The 10,751-nt window shown below is 55.3% G+C and overlaps 1 protein-coding gene across 6 annotated transcripts in view; it reads left to right on the plus strand.

Annotated features, from left to right (window-relative positions):
* The window catches only part of LOC130212906 (DNA-binding protein SATB1), a 53,994-nt gene extending 44,732 nt beyond the window's left edge, over positions 1–9,262 (plus strand). For all 6 annotated transcript variants that reach the window (XM_056444199.1, XM_056444196.1, XM_056444201.1 and 3 more), the window contains one exon: positions 6,839–9,262. In XM_056444199.1, coding sequence (XP_056300174.1) covers positions 6,839–7,468 — 630 coding nt within the window. In that variant the 3' untranslated portion in view covers positions 7,469–9,262. The remainder of the gene's footprint in view (positions 1–6,838) is intronic.
* The last annotated feature ends 1,489 nt before the right edge of the window (positions 9,263–10,751 follow it).

Below are 10,751 nucleotides of genomic sequence, written 5' to 3' on the forward strand. Positions count from 1 at the left end.
CTCTCCCCTCCTCTCTCCTCTCCTCTCATCCCTCTCTCCTCTCCTCTCTCCCTCTCCTCTCCTCTCATCCCTCTCTCCTCTCCTCTCTCCCTCTCCTCTCTCCTCTCCTCTCTCCTCTCCTCTCTCTCTCATCTCCCTCTCCCTCTCTCCTCTCCCCCTCTCCCCTCTCCTCTCCTCTCCTCTCCCTCTCCTCTCTCCCTCTCCTCTCCCCTCTCTCCTCTCCTCCCTCCCCTCTCCTCTCTCTCCTCTCCTCTCTCCCCTCTCCTCTCTCCTCTCCTCTCCTCTCTCCTCTCTCCTCTCTCCTCTCCTCCTCCTCCCCCCTCTCCCTCTCCCCTCTCCCTCTCCCCTCTCCTCCTCCCCTCTCCCCTCCTCTCCTCTCCCCTCTCCTCTCCTCTCCCTCTCCCCTCCTCCTCTCCTCTCCTCTCCCCTCTCCTCTCTCCTCTCCTCTCTCCTCTCTCCTCTCTCCCCTCTCCCTCTCCTCTCCTCTCCTCTCTCCTCTCCTCTCCTCTCCTCTCCTCTCTCCTCTCTTCTCTCCTCTCCTCTCCTCTCCTCTCTCCTCTCCTCTCCTCCTCTCTCCTCTCCTCTCCTCCCCTCCTCTCCTCTCCTCTCCCCCCTCTCCTCTCCTCTCTCCTCTCCCCCTCTCCTCTCTCTCTCTCCCTCTCTCCTCTCCTCTCTCCTCTCCTCTCTCCTCCTCTCCTCTCTCCTCTCTCCTCCTCTCCTCTCTCCTCTCTCCTCTCCTCTCCTCCTCTCCCTCTCCTCTCTCCCCTCTCCTCCTCTCCTCCCTCCTCCTCTCCTCTCTCCTCTCCTCCTCTCTCCTCTCCTCTCCTCCTCCCTCTCCTCCTCTCCTCTCCCCTCCTCACCCCTCCACTCCTCTCCCCCCTCTCCTCCCTCCTCTCCTATCCTCTCCTCCTCTCTCCTCTCCTCCCCCCCTCCCCTCCCCTCCTCTCCTCTCTCCTCTCCTCTCCTCCCCTCTCCTCTCCCCTCTCCTCTCTCCTCTCCCCTCCTCTCTCCTCTCCTCTCCTCTCCTCTCTCCTCTCCTCTCTCCTCTCTCCTCTCTCCCCTCCCCTCCTCTCTCCTCTCCTCTCTCCCCTCTCCTCTCTCCCTCTCTCCTCCCACATCTCCTCTCCTCCCTCTCTCCTCTCCTCCCTCTCTCCTCTCACATCTCCTCTCCTCCCTCTCTCCTCCCACATCTCCTCTCCTCCTCTCCTCTCCTCCCCCTCTCCTCTCTCTCCTCTCTTCTCTCCTCTCCTCCTCTCTCCCCCTCTCCTCTCTCCTCTCCTCTCCTCCTCTCCTCTCCCTCTCCTCTCCTCCCCTCCCTCTCCTCTCCTCTCCTCCCCCCCTCTCTCCCCTTCTCCTCTCCTCTCCCCTCTCCCTCTCCTCTCTCTCTCCCTCTCTCTCCCTCTCTCCTCTCCCTCTCCTCTCTCCTCTCCCCCCTCCTCCTCTCCTCCTCCTCTCCCCCTCTCCTCTCCTCTCCCCTCTCCTCCTCTCTCTCCCCTCTCCTCCTCCCCTCTCCCTCCTCTCCTCTCCTCCTCCTCTCCTCCCCTCCTTTCCTCTCTCCTCTCCTCCTCTCCTCTCCTCTCTCCTCCTCTCCTCTCTCCTCTCCTCCTCTCCTCCTCTCTCCTCTCCTCTCTCCTCCTCTCCTCTCCTCTCCCCCTCCTCTCCTCTCCTCTCTCCTCTCCTCTCTCCTCCTCTCCTCTCTCCTCTCTCCCTCTCTCCTCTCTCCTCTCTCCTCTCCCTCTCTCCTCTCCTCTCTCCTCTCCTCTCTCCTTCTCTCCTCTCCCTCCTCCTCCCCTCTCCCTCTCCCTCTCTCCTCTCTCCCTCTCCCTCTCCTCTCTCCCCTCCTCCTCTCCCCTCTCCCTCCTCCTCTCTCCTCTCCTCTCCTCCCTCCTCTCCTCCCTCCTCCTCCTCCTCTCTCCTCCTCTCCTCTCCTCCTCTCCTCTCCTCTCTCCTCTCCTCTCTCCTCTCTCCTCTCTCCCTCTCTCCTCTCCTCTCTCCTCTCCTCTCCCTCTCCCCCTCTCTCTCCTCCTCCCCCCTCTCCTCTCCTCCTCCTCTCTCCTCTCTCTTCCTCTCTCCCTCTCCTCTCTGCTCCTCTCCCCTCTCCTCTCTCCCTCTCTCCTCTCTCTCCTCTCCCCCTCTCCTCTCCTCTCTCCCCCTCCTCTCTCCCTCCTCTCTCTCCTCTCCTCTCCTCTCCCCTCCTCTCCCCTCTCTCTCCCTCTCCCTCCTCCTCTCCTCTCTCTCTCTCCCCTCTCCTCCTCTCTCTCTCCTCTCCTCTCTCCTCTCCTCCCTCCCCTCTCCTCTCCTCCTCTCTCCCTCTCTCCTCCTCCTCTCTCCTCTCTCCTCCTCTCCTCTCCTCTCTCCTCCTCTCCTCTCTCTCCTCTCCTCTCTCCTCCTCTCCTCTCTCCCCTCTCTCCTCTCCCCCTCTCCTCTCTCTCCTCTCCTCTCTCCTCCTCTCCTCCTCTCCCCCTCTCCTCTCTCCTCTCTCCTCTCCTCCCTCTCCTCTCCCTCTCCTCCTCTCCCTCCCTCTCCTCTCTCTCCTCTCCCCTCCCCTCTCCTCTCTCCCCTCTCTCCTCTCTCCTCTCTCCCCTCTCCTCTCTCCTCTCTCCTCTCCTCCTCCTCTCTCCTCTCCCCCTCTCCTCCTCTCCTCCCCTCCTCCTCTCCTCCCTCCCCTCCTCCCCTCCTCTCCTCTCCCTCTCCCTCTCCTCTCCTCTCCCTCTCCCTCTCCTCTCTCTCCCCCTCTCCTCTCCTCTCCTCTCTCCTCTACCCTCCTCTCATCTCTCCTCTCCTCCTCTCCTCCTCCTCTCCTCTCCTCCCTCCTCCTCTCCTCTCCTCCCTCCTCCTCTCCTCTCTCCTCTCCTCCCTCCTCCTCTCCTCTCCTCTCCTCTCTCCTCTCTCCTCTCCTCCTCCTCTCCTCTCTCTCGTCCCTCCACCTCTCTCCTCTCTCCCCTCTCTCTCCTCTCCTCCCTCTCCTCCTCCTCTCTCTCGTCCTCTCCCTCTCCTCCTCTCTCCTCCTCTCTCTCCTCCTCCTCTCTCTCCTCCCCTCTCCTCTCTCCCTCTCTCCTCTCTCCCTCTCTCCTCTCCTCTCTCCTCTCCTCTCCCTTTCCTCTCCTTCTCTCCTCCTCCTCCCTCTCCCTCTCCTCTCCTCTCCCCTCCTCCTCTCTCCTCTCCCTCCTCCTCCCCTCCTCCCTCCCCCTCTCTCCTCTCCTCTCCTCCCCCCCCTCTCCTCCCCTCCTCTCTCCTCTCCTCTCCCTCTCTCCTCTCCTCTCTCCTCTCCCTCCTCTCTCCCTCTCCTCTCTCCTCTCTTGTCTCTCTCTCTCCCTCTCCTCTCTCTCCTCTCCTCTCCTCCTCTCCTCTCCTCTCTCCTCCTCCTCTCTTCTCTCTCCTCCCTCCTCCTCTCTCCTCTCTCCCCTCTCCTCTCCTCCCTCCTCCTCTCTCCTCCCTCCTCTCTCCTCCCTCTCCCCTCTCTCCTCTCCTCCTCTCCTCTCTCCTCTCCTCTCCCCCCTCTCTCCTCTCCTCTCTCCTCTCCTCCCTCTCCTCTCCTCTCTCCCTCTCCTCTCCTCTCTCCCTCCTCTCTCTCCTCTCTCCCTCCTCTCTCCCTCCCTCCTCTCTCTCTCCCTCCTCTCTCTCCCTCCCTCCTCTCTCTCTCCCCTCTCCTCTCCTCTCCTCTCCTCTCCCCTCTCCTCCCCTCCTCCCCTCTCCTCTCCTCTCCCTCTCCTCTCCTCTCCTCTCCTCTCTCTCTCCTCTCTCCTCCCCTCTCCTCTCTCCTCTCCTCTCTCCTCTCCTCTCCTCTCTCCTCTCCCTCTCCTCTCCCCTCTCTCCTCTCCTCTCCTCTCTCTCCTCTCCCTCTCCTCTCTCCTCTCCTCTCTCCTCTCTCCCCTCTCCTCTCTCCTCTCCTCTCCTCTCCCCTCTCCTCTCCTCTCCCTCTCCTCTCTCCCCTCTCTCCTCTCCTCTCTCCTCTCTCCTCCTCTCCTCTCTCCTCTCCTCTCTCCTCTCCTCTCCTCTCTCCTCTCCTCTCCTCCTCTCCTCTCCTCTCTCCTCTCCTCTCCTCCTCCTCCTCTCCTCTTTCCTCTCTCCTCTCCTCTCCCTCTCCTCCCTCCTCTCTCCTCCCTCTCCTCTCTCCTCTCCTCTCTCCTCTCCTCTCTCTCTCCCCTCTCCTCTCTCCTCTCTCCTCTCCTCTCCTCTCCTCTCTCCTCTCCTCCTCTCCTCTCTCCTCCTCTCCTCTCCTCTCTCCTCTCCTCTCTCCTCTCCTCTCCTCCTCTCCTCTCTCCTCTCCTCTCTCTCCCCCTCTCTCCTCTCCTCTCTCCTCCCTCCTCTCTCTCCTCTCCTCTCTCCTCTCTCCTCCTCTCTCCTCTCCTCTCCTCCCTCTCCTCCTCTCTCCTCTCTCCTCCTCTCTCCTCTCTCCTCTCTCCTCCCTCTCCTCTCCTCTCCTCTCTCCTCTCTCCTCCCTCCTCCCTCCTCCCTCTCCTCTCTCTCCTCTCTCTCCCCTCTCCTCTCTCCTCTCTCCCCTCTCCTCTCCTCTCTCCTCTCCTCCTCTCTCTCCCCTCCTCTCCTCTCTCCTCTTCTCTCTCCTCTCTCCTCTCTCCCTTCCTCTCCCTCTCCCCTCTCCTCTCCTCTCCTCTCTCTCCCCTCTCCTCTCTCCCCTCCCTCTCTCTCTCTCCTCTCTCCCCCCTCCTGTCTGCTCTGCTCTCCTCTCTGCTCCTCTCCTCTCTCCTCTCCTCCCCTCTCTCCTCCTCTCCTCTCTCCTCTCCTCTCCTCCCCTCTCTCCTCTCTCTCCTCTCTCCTCTCCTCTCCTCTCCTCTCTCCTCTCCTCTCCTCTCTCCTCCCCTCTCCTCTCTCTCCTCTCCTCTCCTCTCTCTCCCCTCCTCTCTCCCCTCTCCTCTCCTCTCTCCCTCCTCTCCTCTCTCCCTCTCCTCTCCTCCCTCTCTCTCTCCTCTGCTCTCTCCTCTCCCCTCTCTCCTCTCTCCTCTCCCCTCTCCCCTCTCCTCTCCCCTCTCTCCTCTCTCCTCTCTCCTCTCCCCTCTCCTCTCCTCTCCCCTCTCTCCTCTCCTCTCTCCTCTCCTCCTCTCCTCCCTCTCCTCTCTCCTCTCCCTCCTCTCTCCTCTCCTCTCCCCTCTCCTCTCTCCTCTCTCCTCCTCTCCCTCCTCTCTCCCTCTCCTCTCTCTCCTCTCCCCTCCTCTCTCCTCTCCTCTCTCTCCTCTCCTCTCCCTCTCCTCTCCCCTCCTCTCCTCTCCTCTCCCCTCCCTCTCCTCCTCCTCTCTCCCTCTCCTCTCCTCTCCTCTCTCCTCTCCCCTCCTCCTCCTCCCTCTCCTCTCTCCTCTCCCCTCTCCCCTCCCTCTCTCCCCTCTCCTCCTCCTCCCTCCCTCTCCTCTCCTCTCTCCTCTCCCCCCTCTCCTCCTCTCCCCTCTCTCCTCCTCTCCTCCCTCCTCTCCCCTCTCCTCCCCTCCCCCTCCCCCCCCCTCTCTCCTCTCCTCCCCTCCCCTCTCATCTCCTCCTCTCCTCTCTTCTCTCTCCTCCCTCCTCCTCTCTCCTCTCCCCTCTCTCTTCTCCTCTCCTCCCCCCTCCTCTCCTCTCTCCTCTCCTCCCTCCTCTCTCCTCTCTCCTCTCCCCTCTCCTCCCTTCTCCCTCCTCTCTCCTCTCTCCTCTCTCCTCTCTCCTCCTCCTCTCCCCTCTCCTCCCTTCTCCCTCCTCCCTCTCCTCTCCTCTCTCCTCCCTCTCCCCTCCCCTCTCCTCTCTCCTCTCCTCTCTCCTCCTCTCCTCTCCTCCCTCCTCTCCCCCTCTCTCCTCTCCTCCCTCTCCTCCTCTCCCTCTCTCCTCTCCTCTCCTCTCTCCTCCCCCCTCCTCTCCTCTCCTCCCCTCCCTCTCCTCTCCTCTCTCCTCCTCTCCTCCTCTCCTCTCCTCCTCTCCCCTCCTCCTCCCCTCCTCTCCTCCTCCTCTCCTCCCCTCTCCTCCTCCTCTCCTCTCCCCTCTCCTCCTCCTCTCCCCTCCCCTCTCCTCTCCTCCTCCCTCCCTCTCCTCCTCTCCTCCCTCTCCTCCCTCTCCTCTCCTCCCTCCTCCCTCCTCCTCCTCTTCTCTCCTCTCTACTCCCTCCTCCTCTCTCCTTTATCCCTCTCTTCTCCTCTATCTCCCTCCTCTCTTCTCCTCCCTCCTCTCTCCTCTTCCCTCTCCTCCCTCCTCCTCCCCTCTCCTCTCTCCTCTCCTCTCCCCTCTCCTCTCCTCCCTCCTCCCCTCTCCCCCCTCTCCTCTCTCCCTCCCTCCCCTCTCCTCTCTCCTCTCCTCTCTCCCTCTCCTCTCCTCTCTCCTCTCTCCTCTCTCTCCTCTCTCCTCTCCCCTCTCCTCTCTCCTCTCTCCTCTCTCCTCTCCTCTCCTCCCTCTCCTCTCTCCTCTCTCCTCTCCTCTCCTCCCTTCTCCCTCCTCTCTCCCATCTCCTCTCTCCTCCTCTCCCCCCTCTCCTCCTCTCCCTCTCCTCTCCCTCTCCTTCTCCCTCTCCCTCTCCTCTCCCTCTCCTCTCCCTCTCCTCTCTCCCTCTCCTCTCTCTCTCTTCTCCTCTCCTCCTCTCCTCCTCTCTCCCTCTCCCTCCTCTCCTCTCCTCTCCTCCCTCTCTCTCCTCTCTCCTCTCCTCTCCTCCCTTCTCCCTCCTCCCTCCTCTCTCCTCTCTCCTCTCCTCCCCTCTCCTCTCTCCCTCCTCTCTCCTCTCTCCCCTCTCCCCCTCCCTCCTCCTCCCTCTCTCCTCTCCTCTCCCCTCTCTCTCCCTCTCCTCCTCTCTCCTCCTCTCTCCTCTCCTCTCCTCTCCTCTCCTCTCTCCTCCCCTCTCCTCTCCTCTCCTCTCTCCTCCCCCCTCCAGGCTCAGTCGCTGCAGCAGCACCATCAGCACCACCAGCCCTCTCTGGCCCTGCAGCATCCCTCGCAGCCCTTCTTGTCCCAGCAGCCCTTGCAGCATCTGCAGGCCTGCGCCGGCCCCCGCCTGCCGCCCCGCCAGCCCTCCACCGCGTCCCCGGCGGAGACGGAGGACGAGGGCGTCCGCGACGAGGGCGTCCGCGGCGGCGGGGGCATCAAGTCCCGCCCCTGCGGCGGGAAGATCTCCCTGGAGGCTCTGGGCATCCTGCAGAGCTTCATCCAGGACGTGGGCCTGTACCCCGACGAGGAGGCCATCCACACCCTGTCGGCGCAGCTGGACCTGCCCAAGCTCACCATCATCAAGTTCTTCCAGAACCAGCGCTTCTACATCAACCACCCGGCCAAGGCGCCCAAGGAGCCCGGCAGCAACAACAACAACAACAACAACAACAGCGGCAGCGGCAGCAGCAGCCCGGCCTTCGAGGAGGAGCTGACGGACTTCAGGGAGGGCGGCGAGCTGCTGGCGGAGCTGGACGACACGCAGACCCACGGCACCATCTTCTCCATCAAGATCGAGGAGCAGCTGGCGCGCGGCGCCGAGGCGCGGGCGGAGTCGGCGCACGAGGCTGCGGAGTAGGAGGCTCCGCCCCCCCCCCCTCCGTGTTTTTACTCCGCGCGAGGAGCATTCCCGTGAACCCGCTGACTGTGAAGCACCGGAGGCCCGCTCCAGACCGTACTTCTATTTTTCGGGGGGGGGGGTGATTTTTTTTTACAAACTTGTATTATTCATTGTAAAGACGCGTCGTTGAAATAATCTGCACAAAAAAAGTTATTCTAAGTATGTCGCCGTGGATACTTGCTGACTGCACTCCGTCTGTTTTACACCGACTTACTTTATCGTTTGGAGCGACTGACTTCTATTTAAAAAGAAAGGAGGAGGAGAGAGAAAAGAAAAGAAGAAGAAGTTCGATAGGTGTTTACGTACGTGATGTTTTAACTGGATTTAAAAAAAATAATAACGGTAAATGAGCTCAAGGAGCAAGTGGTTATTCTGTTTTCTTTGTTCTCCGATTAACTCCAGTCTTTACACATTATTTGTTTAGGGAGGAAATATAAATATATATATAGACATTATATTGTAACTGTAAAAAAAGAAGAAAAAGAACGGGGAAAAAAGAGAAGATACAGTCTTAAAGAAACTATGCCACCGAATGCCTTGAACCACACGGCGCCGCCGACGTCAGATTAAGTTGCGAAACCTTCGTCACTGTAACTCAGAAATGTGAATCACGCCATGTTGATGTTTATGTTGTCCCACATTATTTATTTGCAGTTCATGCAGTATTTTTGATGTAATTATTCATTTGTTTTTCAAAGTTTACGTTATAGCGTAATAATTTTTTTTAATGATATATATTCCACAGACCTTTTTATTTAATTTTATTTCTATTTATAAATCGTGATTTCGACGAGCGGTAAAAACAAAAAGTGTCTTAAACGTTTTAAATGGAGAAATGTGCTTTAAAAAAGTTGCCTGTAAAAAAATAAAAAATAAAAATAAAAGGCGTGTGTCGAGCAACTCGCGCTACAAGCTTCACAATTTTAATGTATGCAAATTTTTACTATCATGCAGAAAAATAAGCTTCAAAAGGTAAAGCGACAGCGGAGAGAGAGAAACATATGCAATCTGTGGAGCGCCTTCCTTTCGGTTCAAATGCTCACAAAGAGATTCCTGTACAAACATCCTGTAGAAAAGTGTTTCCTTTCTTTTTTTTATCGGTTTATGTCAAACGAGAAGCCTTATTTTGTTCCGAGTGTTTTTATAAGTGTTCCTCGGCTCTGGCGTCCCGACTGGAAGTGGTTGTTGATTGTTGAAGACACAATTAAACTGTTTGTATTGTACCGCACATTTCTTTGGCATTAACTTGACCAGACTTTGGCACCAGAGTGGGACCTCCTTTTTTTTCTTTTTCTTCTTCTTCTTCTTCTTCTTCTTCAGATGAACCGATGTGAATTGTTTTTAAATCCACGGAGAGAAATCACGCCTCCGGGCGCCGACCCGCCTCCTCCGGGAGCCGCGGTCACTCGACACCTTTATTTGTAATAACTGTAAATATCACATCTTATGAATCGTTGATTGTTTATTATTGTAAATATATTTGAAGCCCGGAGCCTCTTCCTCTCTCAGCCTCCTCTTCCCCCGCCGAGAGCGTCGGACGCACCCGAGGACGAAAAGAGAAACGGCGAGGCGGAGGACACCTGTGATTGGCTCGTTAAGATCCAGGTGCCCTGACCTTGGGGTTGACCCCTGACCTTGGGGTTGACCCCCCCCCTCACATGGGAAACGGCCCGAGCGCTCCTTGATGTTCTGCTCTTTTCTTTTTTTTCTGTTTTTCATGAAAAAAATAAAATAAAAAAAGCCAGAGTGTAACATTGTGTATATGTGTGTGTGTGTGTGAGGGAAGTGTGTGTGTGTGTGTGTCGAGAAAGAAAAGAAAAATTTCGTTATTCATGTACAGGAAGTGTGCGGATGCTCTCGCTGGGGGGACGCTGACAAACAGGAAGTCCAGCGTGATTCTTCCTCCTCCTCCTCCTCCTCACATGTTGCCTCACACCTGTCTCACTCTCCTCTGACACCTTTTTTCTTAAAGTTTTCCCGGGAGTGAAGATATATAAAGTTTTGTACTCATTAAATGAGTCAAATATCCCCCCAGACTTAAATATTAAAATGTAATGACAATATCTAAAATATTTAGTAATTAAAGTTTAATTGTATGATCAAAATCGTACTTAAAGTAAGAATATAATAATATATATTTTTAATATTTTCATAATTTGTATTTTATGGGGGGGGCGGGGGCTCAGAGAAGACTGACTGACTGGTTCCTGAACTCCGCTCGCCTCCACACATCAAACACTCTTCAAAGACCCCCCCCCCCAGATGTAAAACTATAAATCATAATTACGACAAAGAATGGTGACTGATGAATCACTGACTCTGGTTACCGCGGGCAACGAGCGCCGGGCGCTTTAATTAGAAGCTACACAAGATTCAAGTTCCCCAGAAAGAGAACATCCATTCAGAGAAGAAGAAGAAGAAAAAGAAGAAGAAGACGAAGACTGACGAGAAATTCCCACATAAAAAGTTCCAAAGACGAGTTTCACTTTAACGAAGAAAAGATTCACACGGCGACAACAACAAAAAACATTTATTAAACATTTAAAGTGAAATAATTATTAGAATATTTGCCTCATTTTAGTAAAATATCGGTCATTCAGCAAAACCAAAATATACAAATGTAATAATAATAATATGAAATATTTATTAAAATTAAATTGTGCACATTGTATTCACAAAATAGTCAGAAAAGTAAAAGTACTCATAATACTGACAAATGGGTGGTGCACTATTATTTTTTATATATAATTATTTTATATTATTTTGGGTAGTTTAATCTACAATAAATCTGATTTCATAAACTCAGAATATGTTGTGTTTGTAAAAATATTAATATGTAAAGCAATAAGTATCTGACAAAAGTGAAAATACTCAAGGAAAGTACCTGAAAAAGCAAAGTGCTGTACTTTTTAATCATGTACTTTTTATCACAGGTAAAAAAATTAAAAGATGCCGAAGACATTTTTTAAACCAAACCGCCCGTAAAATATATTATTCGTGATTCAAACTTTCACAAATAATACATAATAAATAAATCACACTCGAGCCGTTAACATCATTTACATTGGTGATTATTTTTTAAACCTTTTTTTTGTATCCCTTTCTTTTTCCCGTTGCCTGGATACACATCTGCAGGACGGACACACTTAAAGAACACACACACACACTTAAAGAACACACACGTACACTTAAAGAACGCACACACACACTTACAGAGCACACACACATTTACAGAGGACAC

The sequence above is a fragment of the Pseudoliparis swirei genome, chromosome 22, assembly GCF_029220125.1.
Source record: "Pseudoliparis swirei isolate HS2019 ecotype Mariana Trench chromosome 22, NWPU_hadal_v1, whole genome shotgun sequence".
NCBI lineage: Eukaryota > Metazoa > Chordata > Actinopteri > Perciformes > Liparidae > Pseudoliparis > Pseudoliparis swirei.